The 17,388-nt window shown below is 45.7% G+C and overlaps 1 protein-coding gene and 1 long non-coding RNA gene across 32 annotated transcripts in view; one reads left to right on the top strand and one right to left on the bottom strand.

Annotated features, from left to right (window-relative positions):
• Positions 1-17,388, bottom strand: part of Ccdc30 (coiled-coil domain containing 30) — a 93,399-nt gene that overhangs the window by 1,118 nt on the left and 74,893 nt on the right. For 16 of the 31 annotated variants that reach the window (XM_039111208.2, XM_039111213.2, XM_008764108.4 and 13 more), the window contains 4 exons: positions 13,525-13,637; positions 8,167-8,308; positions 5,696-5,832; positions 5,275-5,389 (listed from right to left, as the gene is read on the bottom strand). In XM_039111208.2, the coding sequence (XP_038967136.1) occupies positions 5,275-5,389; positions 5,696-5,832; positions 8,167-8,308; positions 13,525-13,637 (507 nt within the window). Of the gene's footprint in view, positions 1-196; positions 300-1,042; positions 2,151-2,189; positions 4,976-5,274; positions 5,390-5,695; positions 5,833-8,166; positions 8,309-8,495; positions 13,638-17,388 lie in introns of those variants that run through there. The other 15 variants (XM_063288612.1, XM_063288613.1, XM_039111215.2 and 12 more) reach the window with 11 other exon arrangements.
• LOC134486980 (uncharacterized) lies at positions 212-1,959 on the top strand. The gene is made up of 2 exons (XR_010066621.1): positions 212-1,051; positions 1,404-1,959. It is a non-coding gene; the product is annotated as an uncharacterized LOC134486980 (long non-coding RNA).

Raw genomic sequence — 17,388 nt, forward strand, 5'->3', positions numbered from 1 at the left:
TTGGCAAGAGTTACTCCCTAGCTACTTCCTAGCAATAGTTAATCAAAGATTAGTCTGATTGTTTCAGATGTACTTTCAGAATGTTTACGATTATATACAATTTTATATAGGTATGGTTTTGCCTCAGAGCACCTTCCTGTCTGCTTAGATACCAGGATAGAACCTCCCCCCCACCCCCACCCCCCCACACACTTACTTCCATATCCTATAAAACCTTGTCCTGTTGAGGGTTCGAGAGGCTGCTCCACCTTCCCTTCCCATCCCGATGTGTCAGGGTTGGGTTGGAGGAGAGCCCAAGCCTGAGCATGTAATAAAGAGACCCTAATGTTATTACATTGGAAACGGCTCCTTGGTGGTCTTTGGGGTTCACAAACACTTCCTGGCACAACATTGTAAGCCACCTGATGTGGGTGCTGGGAAGTAAACCCAGGTACCCTGCAAGAACAATGATTACTCTCATCCCCTGGCAATCCATGGTGGTGCTCCAGCCCTAGTCAGTCTTTATAATGATAAGTCATTGGCAGTAAGAGCTTACAATTTATGGTATATAAATAAAGATGCATAAAACTAATTTACTGCCTGCAAACAGCACTACATACTACTATTATGTATCCCTGCTATCCCAGCTCTCAACTCTTCACCTCTTTCTCCCTCTCTTACACACACACACACACACACACACACACACACACACATACATATACATACATACATACATACATACATACATACATACATATGTATATGTATGACTGAGGCAAGCAGGTCTCTGAGTTCGAGCCCAGCCTGGGACAAAGCAAGTTCTAGATCCAGGCATAGTGGTACACACCTTTAATCTGGGCCACACCTTCTACTGAGGCCTACATAAGGACACTGGAAGAAGGATGACTCATTCTTCTTTATCTGCTTGCACATACTTGTCAGCACATCTGTTGGAACCTAATTCTTCAGGATTTCAGTTTATAGAGAAGATCAGCTGAAGCAACTAGCCTCGTGGGACTGAGCGAATACTAGAACTTTGGACTTCCCATTAACAACTACCCACTGTTAGGTGAGTTGGACTACAGGCTGTTAAGTCATTACAATAAATCCCCTTAATATATAGAGACATCCCATAATTTCTGTGACACTAGAGAACCCTAATACATATGTATATATTGCTGGGGAGCAAACCAAGAACCATGTGCATACCAGACGAAGCACTCTACCAACTGAACTCTATCCCCAGCCTAACACCATTTTTTTTGTTGTTGTTGTTGAGGGAGGGAGGGAGTGGTGAAGATTGAACCAGGGCTTTGAATATTCCAGACAAGCATCCTACTACTAATCTATTTCCTGGACTTTCTTGATTTCATGTTTTCCCCATAACATTTATTTGTTTGTTAATCTGTTTCTGTGTGTAGAGGTCAGGAGATATCTTGTGGGAGCTGGTTCTCTTCTTTATCCATGGGCACCCTGGATGGAACTCAGATGTCAGGCTTGGCAAAGAGCATCTTTACCCACGGAGCCATGGTGCTGGCTCACTGCTTGATTTCTTTTTCATGTAAGTCAATGTCTGTGTGCTGAAATATTTGATTTCTATGTTGCATTTCTTTCTTGCTCTAATAGAGTTATTTTAGAGGGATTATGGAATGATTATGGTTTTCTATATACAAGATCATTGACAACCTCACCTCTTCCTTTTCTATTTGGAGGCCTCTGTGTCTTTGCCAAATCACCCTGTCAAGGACTTCTAGCACTTACTTCCTTGAACAGAAGAGGTTGGTAGAGAAGAAATGTCTCGTCTTGTTCCTGACCCTAGAATGAAGCCTTCCAGCTTTTACCCCCGAGTTCCATGTCAGCTGTGTGTTTGTCAAACGTGGCCTTTATCATAATGGGGTGCATTCTTTCTATGTCTTATTTTGTGTGAGCTTTATGACTTTACAAATAAAATGGTTCCCCCCAGAAAAACAGATTAAAGCTGGCCACGGTGGCTCATGCCTATAACCTTAGCACTCAAGAGGCTGAGGCAGAAGGATCAGTGTGTGTTTGAGGTTAATCTTGCCTATACAGTGTGTTCCAGTCCACCCAGGGCTACAGAGTAGGAGGCTTTGTCACAACCTTTCCCCAAAGCTGTAGAGCTGTTGCTGCTGCTGCTGCTGCTGCTGCTGCTGCTGACGACAAAATAAAAACAGAGATGAACACAGACCAAATTTTACATGGGTTTACTGGTTTCCCTGAACTGGATTACAGCTTAACCTTTGATATAGACCAAATAATTCATGCAAGAAATTTCCAGCAGGGGGCAGGAGAGATGGCTTAGCAGTTAAGAGCACTGACTGCTCTTCTATAGGTCCTGAGTTCAATTCCTAGCAACCACATGGTGGCTCACAAACATCTGTAATGGGATTTGATGCCCTCTTCTTCTGGAGTGTTTAAAGGCAGCTACAGTGTACTCATATACATTAAAATAAATAATTCTAAAAAAAAAAGAAAAGAAAAGGAAATGTTTATATATATATATATATGTTTTGTTTTTTGTAATCTATTTTTATTTTATGTGCACTGGCACTTTGTCATATCCTCTAGAAGTGGAGTGATAGACAGGTGTGAGCTGCCATGTGGGTGCTGGGAATGAAAACAAGTCCTCCAGAAGAACAGCCAGTGCTCTTAACTGCTGAGCCATCTCTCCAATTCTTTATATATTGTTTTTGTATAAGAGATAAAGCATTACATCGTAGATGGATGCTCCTTAAAATTCAAGATGTTCTAAAGGGAGGAGAAATGTGCCGTCCTGCAGGGAAGTACTTTAAATTTAGGATTTAAACAACTCAAAAGCTTCAGGAAGTTCCTGAAACTGATCAGATTCACTAGTCTCCTTAGTCTCCAAGATGATACACTAGTAAGGACTGATAAGAGAAACAATCAGAGCAGCTGAGCTGCCTGGAAGGGGACTCTCCAACTTTTTGAGCTGTTTGCAGGTTGTATGGTGTGCTTCAGGTTTCCACTTTTCATAAGTTGTTACCCTTGGTGGGATGGCTTTTGGTGACACAGATATCTGAGTCATTTCTTCTCCTGGAAGTAACCCTCAATCATGCTCCTATAAATAACCCTAACAAGCTCAATGGTTCACCAAATGGGCTTTGATGATATCTGCTCTTTGGTCTGTTGTTGATTCCCTTCTAGTGTTATAACAGAACCCCATACCTCAGCACAACTGACTCCATGACAGAGGTAACATTCAGGCCATAAAACTCAGCATGTAGACAGCACCACCTGTCTAAACAGAAACAAAGGCCTAATCCATCAATGTTCATAGTTCTGTGGAAGTCTCTGAATGTACTAACCTTACCTTTATCTTCTGAGTTGTTCTGAGTCTGGCTAACTGTTCCTATTTACTGAAGTATGTCAACTGAGGACATGGTTTTTGTGCTTAAAAACTCACCCTGGGCTGGAGAGATGGCTCAGTGGTTAAGAGTACTGACTGCTCTTCCAGAGGTCCTGAGTTCAATTCCCAGCAACCACATGGTGACTCACAACCATCTGTAATGGAATCGGATGCCCTCTTCTTGTGTGTCTGAAGACATTGATAGTGTACTCACATGCATGAAATAAATAAATTTACAAGAAAAAGCTCGCCCTGAGAAAGGCTCAGTGCACGCTGGGATCCCAAGCACCCAGTATCGTCCCCAGCTGTCTAACAAAGCCTCTTTTTGTTGTTATTGCAGTAGGGGTTGGGGAGGGGAGGTTCGAGGCAGGGTTTCCTGTGTAGCCCTGACTGTCCAGGGACTCTGTAGACCAGGCTGGCCTAGAACTCAGAGATCCACCTCCCTGCCTCCTGAGTGCTGGGATTAAAGCCATGCACCACCATCACATGGCTTTTTTTTTTTTTAAGTCAGAGGACTTGGCTCTTTTCCTCCCCCATGTGGGTTCCAGGAACTGAACTCAGATCTTTCTTTAGGCAAGGGCTACCTTACCAGTCTAGACCTCTTGGTTGTTGTGGATGTTGTTCAGTTGTTGTTGTTGAGACAGCCATGTACCCCAGGCTGACCTTGAAATCCTTAAGTGGCAGAAGTTAGTCTTGAACTCCTAACCCTCCTGCTCTAGCCTCCTCTGCTCTGGGATTACAGATGCGAGCCCCCATGCCCAGCCTCCATATAGTCTTATGACTTGTAATCCTTGTGTCTGCCTTTCCGTACTGGAATGAAGATATGTGAAGACATGGACTCTCTTGGTGCTCCAGGACCAGGCCTAGTTCCTGGAGTTAGCGGTTGATGAGTGAGTGAACTGAGTAAGAAAGAACTCACTCAAGCAGACAGAGAAACTATTGGCAATCAGGTCATGTAAGCTGCGGTTCTTCTGATGATGACTAGGAAAAACCTCATGTAGCTTAGAAATTACCACCTTTGTGAGAATAAACAAGATGCAGGTCTTCTAGCCATAGAGACAATAACCAGATCTGTGGGAGCATCTTCTGAAGGGATGCCTTGCAGGCGATCACACCAGGGAAAGGAGGAAGTAGCCTCTACCCCGGATCTATCATCTGATTCTGCTTACTGAAGTCACACTCTTCACCAGCCAGACTCCGGACCTTGACCGAGCCCATACTATCCCGGCAATCCTCCTTGGCTACTTGTCTGTTTGAATTTGGAACGTGCTTGTTTTTCTCTGACTCAGTTGCTCTCCTCAGCCTTGACTCATTAGCAGACTAAACTGGCTTCTCTCAACCTTCTCATGCCTCACTCAGATCTGCTGTTCTTTTTCTCCAAACAGGGCTAGAACAACGCTGCAAACAGGCTTGTTCAGGAGGAGGCGTATCCGAGAAAACATTTAGCATCCATTCATTCTCAAAGCACTTTAAAGTCTGTCTGCAGAGATGGTCAAGTATGAACTGTACCTGTCCACAGAGTCATGTATGAGCTAGGCCAGTCCTCAGATGTGGTCATAGATGAGCTACGGTTCTTGCCCTCTGAGACCTGACTACTAGGTCACTGATCTAGAGCAGGAAAAAAGGCAACAGCGATGTAGCACATTTAGAAAGGTGCTTGGAGGCATACATGGATGGTGTTGGGATTACACAGGATAAAAGTGTTATGAATGTAGGCCCAGTGATGAGCAGGGCACACCAAGATCAGTCAGGGGTCTGCTGCCCTATGTGCCCAGGGAGCCACTCTGCCACTGCAGACCATGAAGCCAAGAGCAGGCTGTGGTTCCAAGAAGATAAAGCTAAGTGAAGGCAGAGTGAACCAGCGAGCCAAACCTTAGTCAGGACCCAATACGTAGTGCACATCTTACCTCTTCTCTGCGGATCTGGATGCTTCTTATAATTTGCTCCAAGAGGCTAATTTGCTGCATTAGCCGGAGGCAGTTCTCCTGCAACTGCTGGTTTTCTTTATCCAGTAAAAATGTCCTAAACATGGCACAAATTGAAGGCATAGCTAGAAACTGTTTCCCTCCCTTCCTCTCTTCCTTCCTGTCTGTGCAGGGATCAAACACAGAGCCTCATGCATGCTAAGCATGAGCTTTAATCGCTGTCATACAACTCCACACTCTTTTTTCCTCCATGACACTCTCTTTGATGCCACAGTGGTTGAAAACAGAAGACAGCAGAACAAGACTCACAGGTGGCCGAAAGCACTCCAGTCTCCGGAACCAGCCATGCCCTGGGTAGAGAGACCCTTCCCCCAGAGCTCAGGGGCCCCTCCACTGCACCTACTTGCTCTGGAATGCAGATATTGTGGACTTGTTGCTGCAAATCAGTTCTTCTTGGTTGGTGACTTGTTCTAGAAGCTTCCTCTTTTCCAGGAGGAGGATGTCATTTTGGGTCATGATCTGGCCCTGGAACACTTTCTCCTAGGAAGAGGGAAAAGGATGTATAGATGTAAGATGTGCCCAGGTCTTAACGGTAACCCCAGTAACTCGTGCTTTCTCTCTCTCTGGCCCCCGAATCTCTTGGCACCTGTTTGGCATCATCCTTAGTTATACTAGATGCCTTCCTGTGTGTGTTGTTTAGGGAATGCACACATTCACAATGAAAACTGCCTCGGCACTCAATCTCCAGGAAGAAACAGTTGCCTTCCCAGTGTTTAATTCCAGCAGGTATTAAAGCACCAGCAAGTGCAACAGAATTCTGTGCTCTGCACTGAAATCTTCTCCCTGGATACATCTTCATATGCTTTGTGGATATTTTGTTGTTTTGAACAGAGACTTGTTATATATCCTAGGGTGATACTCTTGCCTCAGACTCTTAAGGACTGGCTGTGTTCTCTTTTCATTCATCCATTCATCTATCCATTCATTCTAAACAACATTGTGGGTGTGTACCACAATGTGTATACGCTGCAGGAATCAGTTCTTTCTGAGGACTCTATGGGTCCTGGGGGATTGAATTTAAGGCTAACAGCGGGCTTGGCATCAAGTGCCTTAGTACCTTATCCACTGGGCCATCTGGCTGGCCTCTAGTTATATTCATTTTCAGGCAGAGGGAGAAAGATAAGAACTTAGCCTCCTCACCATACCTCAGACAAGTCAAATCACCACATACCTAGTGGCTTTGTGTGGCAGGAGTTTATTTTATTACAGTCCTAGGAGGCTAGAAATCTGGAATTAAGATGCTGCCAGGGTTAGTTCTGGGGGCCGAGAAGGTCTCTCTCTGTCAGTACTGGAGGCCGAACCAGGGCCTCGTGCATGTCAGGCAAGAGCTCTAGTGTTGGGCTACATTCTGAGCCTCACAGGAACACCATTCCAAGCCTCCTCCTGTTCCATGGTTGCCAGGCATCCTCCATGCTCTCTGGCTTACAGACACATCCTTCCCTCTCCGCCTCTGTCCTCATGGGGTGCTCCTCCCCGTGGGATGTGTCCCGGTCTCAGCCTCTGCCAAGATGCAGAAGATCCTCGTGCAAAGATGCAGGCATATTGGACTTATATTAATAATATATAATATAATATTATTATTATCATTATTATATCAGACTTAGAATCCACTCGCATTCAGGACAACCTTGTTTTAATTGACCACATCTGCAAAGACTGGATTTCCAAATTGCCAGGTTGCATCTGATATTCTATGGAAGGACATGAATTTGAGGGACACTGTCTAACCAAGTTCATGTACACATACACACAAAAGACTATTTTTCAAAAGGTTTATTTTTAGTGTGTGTGTGTGTGTGTGTGAGAGAGAGAGAGAGAGAGAGAGAGAGAGAGAGAGAGAGAGAGAGAGAAATACATACATCGCTGGTACCCAATAAAGCCAGAAGAAGGTGTCATAACCCTTAGAACTGGAATAAAGGATTGTTATGAACTACCACAAGAATTCTGGGAACCAAACCTGAGTCTTCTGTAAAACCTGCAAGTGCTCTTTTTTTAAAAAAAAAAATTATTTTATTATGTATCTGAGTACACCACTATAGCTATCTTCAGACACACCAGAAGAGGGCATTGGATCCCATTACAGATGGTTGTGAGCCACCATGTGGGTGCTGGGATTTGAACTCAGGACCTCTGGAGGAACAGTCAGTGCTCTTAACCACTGAGCCATCTCTCCAGCCCTGCTGCAAGTACTCTGAACCCCTAAGCTATCACTCCAGCTTCAGGACTGATATTTCCACTTGAAGGTGAGACAATTATAAATCACCACCGGGAATATCTTCAATATCCTATTTGGGTTTGCAATCCTAAAAGTCTTGCAGGTCCTTAAGAGTTTCCTCACATTCGAGCTGCTGGGGCGAGCTCAGTTAGTACAGTGCTTCCTTTGTAAGCACGAGGCCCCGAGTTTGATCCCTAGAACCCACTTAAAAATCCTGGGCATGGCTGTGAGGATTGTAACGCCAGCAGTAAGTGGTAAAGAGGCAGGCATCCTTGGGTGCCTGTGGTCAGCCAGGCAAATCTCCCCGGTGAGCGCTAGCCCAGTGAGAGAAAGGAAGCAGGCACACTGTGCTGTGGGGGATGACCCCTGAAGTTGTCTCCTGACCTCCATGTGCACCTTCATACAAGCAAGCACGCACACATACATCAATGTGCGCACATATGTACACATGCATTAAAAATACAAAGAATTCCTCACACGGAAGGGTGGAAGCAGAAACGGAAGCTGGGGTTGAGAGAAGCCATGAGTGACAAACGAGAAGATGAGTGTCCGTTCTCAAACTGCCAACCACCAGTGGGGTTACTGCGCTTTTCCCTCACCATTTCAATTTTCTGTTGCAGTTTCCCAGTGTCATCTTCAAGTTCTTTAATCCTCTTATTCCGTATCTCTAACTCGAGAGTCAGACGGTCCTTGACCTTTTGGAGCTTGGCTTTGTGGCAGTGGTGTTTGTCTTTGTAGTTTCTGTAAAAGCAAAATTCAGGATAAGCACGCTGGAATATAGGTAGGACCTACTGATCTCCTTTGGATATGACCTATGGACCTTGAGTGATGGCTGGCTCGCCTCGCATCTTCTTCACCTATGTGAGGGATGAGTCTAGAATAATCCCCTCTCTTCAGCCAGCCCCAGGAGCTCAAGCCTCTGGCTTACCTTGGTTTGAACTGATGACTGTCCAGTGTCTGGGTTTAATTTAGGAAACTCCTGGGCTTTGGATTCCTGATGTAGGAATTCTGAATCCTGCCCCACAGAGGAAAATTAGGTTTTTCAGGCTCCTGGCTACACTGTTGTGTTTTGTTGTGAGACAGGGTCTCACCATATAGCCCTGGTTGACCTGAAACTTTCTATATAGGCCAGGCTGGCCTTGAACTCACAGGAATCCACCTGCCTCTGCCTCCCTCCTCAGTGTCGAGCCTGAAGGCATGTGATACCATTCACAGTCTATACTCTTCGCATATTAAAAGTTTTTATTATTCTTTCATAACATATGTGTAGCAGTCAGAGGACGACGTGTAAGAGTTGATTCTCTCCTTCCACCACATGTGGGTTCCAGGGACCGAACTCAGAACATCAGGCTTTATGACACGTGCCTTCCTTTTCCAGCCGAGCCTACTGGCTGGCCCTTAATTTTATTTTACCATTACAGAGTCCATGAGATTTGGCTGAGGAAGGGCTGTCTTATAAAATAATGAAATTATTTTTCCGTATAGCTAGATTTCTCTAGCTTTCCTTGTGTCTACATAAATCCATGTACAGTTGGGCTAACAGAATGTAAGGAGGAAGTGTGCCTTAAAAGAAGCCGCTGTGAGCCTGCCCCTCTCCCTGCTTACCCACTGAAAAGTGGGGATTGTAGTGAACTGTCTTCAGCAATGTGGAGAAATTCCACATGTTAAAGTCACGAGATGCAAAGCCAGGTGGCAGTGGCATACCAGAGGCAGACAGATCTCTGAGTTCAAGTATAGGGTGAGTTCCAGGCCTACACAGAGAAACCCTGCCGAAAAACAAACAAAAACCAAACCAAACCAAGCCAAACAAAAAACCAAAACCCAAAACTAAAACCGACCAACCAAAACAACAAAAGACCAAAAGTTGCCGGAGCAGCAGCAGGACAATGGAAGCCCCAGCTTCTGACGCAGGGAACCTCGATGTTGGTCATGGACTGCTTATGTCTGCATTGTCAGATAAGAGAGAAACCCTGCACACACCGCATGCCTCTCTTTTTGCTTCTTTGAGGCAGAGACTCACCATAGAGCTTAGACTGGCCTGGGACTCACTATGTGGCCCAAGCTAGCCTTAAATTTGTGATCCCAGGGCTGAGGTTACAGCAGGTGTGTGTCACCATGTCCAGCTTTTTATCTCCAGCTTTGTGTGTGTGTGTGTGTGTGTGTGTGTGTGTGTGCATGTGCACGTTTCCATGAGTATGTGCAGGTATGCATAAATGTGCGGATAAGTATGGAGGACACAGGTCAATGTCTGAGTATTGTTCTCCATCTGGTATTTTGACCTTGAACCCGGAGCTCACCCATCTGACAAGGTTGACTGGTCAGTGAACTCCAGGGGCTGCCTGTCTTCTGCCTCTCCCTCAGTTATAGGCTTATTACATGGATTCTGGGGACTGAACTCGGGTCCTCATGTAACTACTGACTGAGCTGCATCCTGGTCTCTGAAGCCATTTATATTCAGGTTTTCAATAAGTCCCCTAACTAATGGTACTCACTATAGACACTACATTCATAAACTTGCCACAGACCTATTTCTATCCATGGCACCTGCTATATAGAGTGAAGTACACACTTTTTTTAAAAAATCTTTTTAAAAAAAGATTTATTTATTTTATGGATATGTGTAGTACACTGTGGCTGTTTTCACACACACCAGAAGAGGGCATCAGATCCCATTACAGATGGTTGTGAGCCATGTGGTTGCTGGGAATTGAACTCAGGACCTCTGGAAGAGCAGAGGGTGACTCTTAACCACTGAGCCATCTCTCCAGCCCTAAATACACACTTCTATAAACTGTTTTCAGTTCCTAAGATGATGATTCCCTCCCATAACAATCTCCTTTTCTGTTGTGTTGGGGATGAGTGGTGGAAACCATTCCCCGGTATCAGCATTCTGAGGAGCATGAGAGATGGGGCATCTCACAGTACATACAACCTTCCTATCCTCCTCTAGGTCCCCCAGGTGTTGACAGTGATGGATTTTTGATTTCCAGACAATTTTCTCACAATGTGGCCCAGGCTGGCTTTGAACTCCTGATCCTTCTGCCTCCACTTCCTGAGTGCTGAGATTATAGGTGTGTGCCACCACAGCCAGTTAAGTCATGATTTTTTTTTCTAAAATGTTGTGTCTCATGTAGCCCAGGGTAGCCTTGAACTTGGCTACATATCTGAAGCTGACCTTGAAGGTCTGCTCTGCTGCCTCTATTAATCTGTAGCTAACGGCACAGGTCCATGACATCACACGCAGTGATGGTCTGACATCATCTGACACACAGCACATACTTTCAGAAATCCTATTGTCCTGGCTATTGATACCCAATCTTGGGCTGGAGAGTTGGCCGAGCAGTTAAGGGCACTGAATGCTCTTGCAGAGAACATAGGTTCTATTCCCAGCACCCACAGGGACAGCTCACAACCATCTATAACTCCAGTCCCAGGGGATCCCAGGCCCTCTTCAGACCTCCAAGGACACAGACATGCATGTGGTGTACTAACATACATGCAAACAAAACTCATACACATTGAATGGGTGAACGAATGAATGAATGAATGAATGAATGAATGAGTTAAAGTCCCAAATTTTGAGCTTCCCAACCAAAGAGCTGCTACCTTGCCACTTAGATTAACTAAAAACTTGTTTTATTTTGAAAAGAAAGGAATAAAGTATAGAGAAACTTGGGAAACAGCTGATTCCCAATATGTTTAGTATTGTCATGTTTTCTGTCTAGTGTGCACATGTGTATCTGTGTGTGGGTTCATGCACACACGATGCCAAACGGCCAGGGAGAACCAGGAGGCTTCCCTGGCTACTGCTGTCTGCCTGGCTGGCTTAGATACTGGTGTGCTCTGAGGCTCTAGGTCCGCTTGCCCAAAGGACATGCGGCTTTCCTGTCCTGCTGACTGTGTTAACCACCAGCCTCATGAGGTAGCACAACACTTAGGGGGAAACTTTCAGCTTGTGTCTAAGTAAAACCAGATCACTTATTAATTGGGCTTCAAGAAGGTGGGGAATTTGTTCCTCTGGAAAAGCAGTTGGGAAACATATAAATACAAGATTTATCTGTAAAGTTCAGGACTGGGGTCAGGGAGCCAGAAACAAAAATGAACCTTGTGCTTTGACGTTTCCTTCCATTGCCCTTCATAGATCTGTGCTCTTCAGCCCTGGATACAGGTTAGAACTGTATCGTGATGCTCTGGGAAACACTGGTTGGTTTTCATAGATTGTGATTATATTTATGTATGTAGGGACCCACGCACGTGCTGCTGGGATTGAAGTCACTTTCCTAAAGGTCATGCATAAAAAGTGTGGAAAATTATTCAGCTTCATAGCCATCGCACACACACGCACACACACACACAGCTTCACAGCCATCACACACACACACACACACAGCTTCACAGCCATCACACACACACACACGCACACACACACACAGCTTCACAGCCATCACACACACATGCTCACACACACACACAGCTTCACAGCCATCACACACACACACACACACACACACACAGCTTCACAGCCATCACACACACATGCTCACACACGCGCACACACACACGCTACAGTGGAAAGACCTGGCGGTAAGTACACATGTAACTAACAGAATGTGTTGAGCTGTTGCTCAAGTCAGGCATGAAAAGAACAGCATGCAGAGTGAGCCTACTTAGAAATTCTGGGAACTGCCGACAGCACAGCAGTGCTTGCCTGAGGAAGACACAGGGGACACAGCTGCAGACTGACTACACACGGGCAGGAGAGACTCTAGCAGTGGGGATGTGCTCTGCATCTTGATTGAGGTGGGAGTTACATGTATATACACGTTTTTCAAAATGCATTGAATTGTCTATTAGTCTTTTGGACATGTATTCTACATATGTCAAAAGCAAGGATGTGGGAGGAAATTTTCATCAAGATCCCTTCCCCCTTCAGAGGAGACATGGAGAAACAGCAGATTCTCCATCATGGTAGCAGCAGTGGCGGGATGCTTCTGGACGTTTGCCAGGGCACTAACGAGGCATAGTGCTGTTCAATCATTGACCCTGGAGCCATTCCAAAGGGAATCAGGCCTGGGGTGGGATGACTGGCCAGCCTAAGCTTTTCAGACAGCACTTTCGCGCTATGTGCTCCTTGGCGCCAACTGCTGGTCAAGGCATGAAATTACACTGCGTAAAATAATGTGGTTTCCCAACCACCCCAAGGGGCACGCAGATTCTGTAGCAGGTTGGTACCATAAATTAAAAATAAATAGTAACTACTGAAGAACGCAAGGAAAACCCTTGAAGACAGCAGCTGTTTGTGGATGGCAATGAGAATGCAACTTGGGCCTGGCCTCAGGGAGGTCCCTGGAAGGCTCTTCTGTTGAGGCAGGTAACACTGCAGTCAGAGATCAGTTAGGACTTTTGTGCTCCCTGGATCTCCCTGGATCTCCCAGTATGATGTCTGGTGTCCATACTGTCTAGGCGGACGAAAGGAAGTAAGAGACAGCCTGGAGAGACAGCTCAAGGCTTAGGCATGCTCGTTGCTCTTCCAGGGGGCACCATTTCAGTACCTGGTACCCACATGGTGGCTTACAACCACCTGTATGTAACCCCTGTTCTAGGGGTTCTGATGCCCTCTTATGGTGTCCAGGGACTCCTGCATGCACATGTAAATGCATGCAGGCTCACACTCACATAAATTAAAAATAAATAGTAACTACTGAAGAACGCAAGGAAAACCCTTGAAGACAGTGAGACGGTATTCTTGGGGAGAGCAAGATACATACAAACAGAGTTCCATGAATAGTTAAATCCCTCTTCTTGGGAAGGAATTGGGCCCCACACCTTCCTTGGAACAGTGGGTAGATGGAACTGGGGAATCACACTGATGGCCCCAGCTGTGTGATTGCTCTGGGGGCTGCTCGCAGATCAGTCCTCTGTACCCTGTCTGTCCACAGGGAACCTGCTTTGTTTACCTCACGTGATCGCCCAGTTGCTCCAAAAACTGCCCGTGTTCATGCCATAGAGCTTCCTTTTCTTGCTGCAAGCTAGCGAGTTTCTCTGACAATTCCTGGTTGCTCTTGACATACTGAAAAACATGGTGGAGAAAAAGGACTAGTTTGTGTCTGTGCAGTCAAGTCCTCACATAAACTCCAGAGGGCAAGATATGATGAGCCTTAGAAACTGGCTTGGTTTGAAGTTTTGGGTCTAGCTAAACACGGGCTTGCAGGAAGACCTGAGTTCTTTCACATGCTAGGAGCTGACTCTCTCATGCCGCAGAGACCCAGGAGCTCCTGGCTCCAGACCCTTCCTGACCTCAGCCTATGTGTCCCTTTGGCTGACTGTTTTTTTTTTTTTTTTTTGGTTCTTTTTTTTTTTTTCGGAGCTGGGGACTGAACCCAGGGCCTTGCGCTTCCTAGGTAAGCGCTCTACCACTGAGCTAAATCCCCAGCCCCTGGCTGACTGTTTTTATCCTTTAAAACGACCTCTGAAACAAACCAGGAAACAGAAGAGTGGTGTTCCCCTGTGTTGTGTGAACATTCTAGCAAAGTGGCCGGATCTCAGGAGGGATCATGGAAACCCTAGTCCATTTCTAGTTGGGCAGAAATTCTGCAGGCCAGGGTGTGGCTCAGCTGACAGAGTGCTTGCCTAGCATGCGCTAAGTCCAGAGTTGGATCCCCCACCCTTGCACAAAACTACATGTACGTATACTCTTAGCAACTGGTCAAGAGCATTTTCAGCTACATAAAGAGTTTGAGGCCACCTGGTCCTATGTGAGACCCTGTCTCAAAGAAAGGGGTGGGGGAATAATCCCCAGAGACCCAGCCTTGCCACTGGGTCTGAAGTCTTGAGGGACTGAATCTTACCTAATCCATGAGGTCTGATAAAATAGTCTCTACATCGATTGTGTCAGAATTGAGTCAAATCAGAAGATACCCAGCTTCTGGTCACGCAGAGGCACTGCTGGCTTGCCCAGAGGCAGAAAGCTGCACATCTTGGGCGTCACAGTAAACACTCTAGTGTTTACTGGTGTGATGTGAGCATAGATGAAAATGGAAGGCAGCTTGCTTTTTTTTTCCCCCTAAAATTCATTTATTTATTTATATGAGTACACTGTCACTGTCTTCAGACACACCAGAAGAGGGCATCAGATCTCATTACAGATGGTTGTGAGCCACCATGTGGTTGCTGGAAATTGAACTCAGAACCTCTGAAGAACGGTCAGTGCTCTTGACCATCTTAAGCCATCTCTCCAGCTCCAGTAGTTTGCTTTTTTTTTTTTAAGAACATGAGTGCAAAAACTAAAGAAAATCTCTTGACTTTTGACCCATAAGATATTTGGATCTAGAACTGGCTTCAGTAACTAGAAACTCTAAGTGGCGATCCAAGCTGGTTAGATTGGAGGGTTCAGGCCAAGTATCCCTTAGCCAAAATGCTTGAGATAAGAAGCAATCAAGATTTGGGGATATTTGCAATTACATGATAAGCTACCTTGGGAATGAGGCCCAAGACCAGAGACACACCTTATTCACATCACCTGTAAGTATTGTGATACTTTTGTGCACCTGTATTTGGATGGCCTACCAATGACGTCAGGGATGGCACTGTCCACATATGGCATCATGCCAGCATTTAAAACATGTCCAACATTTGTGTGTCTTTGTATTATTTTAGATAGTGTTTTAGTTAAGGTTTTACTGCTGTGAAGAGACACCATGACCAAGGCAACTCTTACAGTCCATTGTCATCAAGGTGGGAGCATGGTAGCACCCAGGCAGGCATGGTGCAGAAGCTGAGAGTTCAGCTTTCAAAGACAAACAGAAGACTGACTCCCAGGGAGCCAGGACAAGGGTCTTAAAGCCCAAGCCCACAATGACACACTTCCTTCAATAAGGCTACATCTACTCCAACAAGGTCACACCTCCTAATAGTGCCATTCCCTGGACCAAGCATATCAACAGATAGGTTCTTGAAGTGTTACTCACTGAGGCCTAGAGCTCCTGAGCTAAAAGCAATCCTCCTGCTTCAGAATTTATGAAATAGCTGGAACTCCGGGCATGCACCATCATGTCCAGCTCCAAAAATTTCAGATTTGGGAGTGTTTTGGATTTCTGAGTTTTTTTTTTTCTTTTTCTTTTTTCAGAGCTGGGGACCAAATCCAGGGCCTTGAGCTTGACTAGACAAGCGCTCTACCACTGAGCTAAATCCCCAACCAGATTTCTGAGTTTTGAATTAGGGACTCTTAATCTGTAGTCTGAGCTCATTGCTACTAAGCACCCACAGGAAGAGGCTTGGCCTGGTTCTTAGCTAACAGCTGCCCGCAGGGAGGTGCTTTGGAAGATCACATGAAGTGGCCCCCTCACAACCCCCCTGAGCAGTTCTCAACCTTCCTAACGCTGTGACCCTTTAATACGGTTCCTCATGTTGTGGTGACACCAACCATAAAATTATTTTAATTACACTTCTTAACTGTAATTTTGCTACTGTTTGAGTCATAAAGCAAATATCTGATACACAGGACATCTGATATGTGATCCCTGTGAGAAGTTGTTCCACTCCAAAGAGGTCGAGACCCACAGGTTGAGAAACACTGCCCTGGAGGCTCATGTTAGAGGTTTGGTGTCCTACTGATAGGCTTTGGTGAAACTCTCTGGATCCTGAGGCTTCTGAACTAAATAATAGATTAACCCCTTGCTGGATTTACTGAGGTAGGGTTTAGCTAGAGGAAGGACTCGCCCAGGCGTGATCTGGAAAGGTGTTTGGTCCCCTTCTCCTTCCTTTCTCTGCTTCTTGGCTTCCATCAAGCACACAGTTGCCCCCCACCCCCACCCCCAGCATTTCCTACCCTGATGCTTTGGACAGAGACCTCTGACACCAAGAGGAGACATAAGCCTTTCCTTTCATGCGGTGCCTCCTCAGATCTCATCCAATTAGCCGTGTTGTGGTGGAACTGAGAATTCTGGGGTCTGCAGGGTGAGTCAGATAGCTCTCATCAGTGTTTCCAAGAGAACACTCCCAACTCAGGAGTCTAATTGCTGGACCAAGGTAGAGTCAGAGGACCACAGAGGCTATATGAGTATCTTAAAGTAGCCTCTCTTGTAGCTAAAAAGCCATCGTAACAACAATAACAACAACAACAACAACGCTTCATCAAACAGATGGCAGATTTACAGCACAAATTGATGCCATGGCCTTCTTGTGTTCTGTGAAACACAGGGCTCAGAGACACACAGAAAACAGCTGGGAATACATCTGACAGGCCCCCGGATTCAAGCTCCCGTGGCAATGTAAGCAGCTTCCACCCTGTTGTCTGTGGAGTTTAAAATCTTTGCTTTGGGGATCTGTACAAAGATCGCAGGCAGGCACCTTGGAAGAACTCTGTTGCTAGACGTGTTTCTGTTGGTAGAGCACTTGCCTAGCACGTATGGAGCCCTAGGTTTGCTCCCCAGCATGGCACAGACCAGGTGTAGTGACAGTGACATCAGTCAGTCATTCAAGCACCTGGGAGGTGAGGGCAGGAAGATCAAAAGTTCAAGATCACCTCAGATATAGTGAATTCAAAATCAACTTGTAGGCAAGGGCTACACAGAGAGACCTTGTCTCAAAAAACAAAACAAAACAAAACAAAACAACAACAAGAACAACAAGAAAACCCTAGGTGCTGTTGTCCTCAAAAGCCATCTGTGTATGACCACATCATCTTCCTTCTTGTCCCTCCTGTCATAACATGGAGTTAGACTCTAACACACCATGGGAGAGGAGGGGCTGAATACAGGCCTTGACTTTTAAAGAAATAAGGAATACAGGCGGGACTTGGCAACTCAACGCCAGAAGCTTGA

Source organism: Rattus norvegicus, chromosome 5 (genome assembly GCF_036323735.1).
Source record: "Rattus norvegicus strain BN/NHsdMcwi chromosome 5, GRCr8, whole genome shotgun sequence".
Taxonomy (NCBI): domain Eukaryota; kingdom Metazoa; phylum Chordata; class Mammalia; order Rodentia; family Muridae; genus Rattus; species Rattus norvegicus.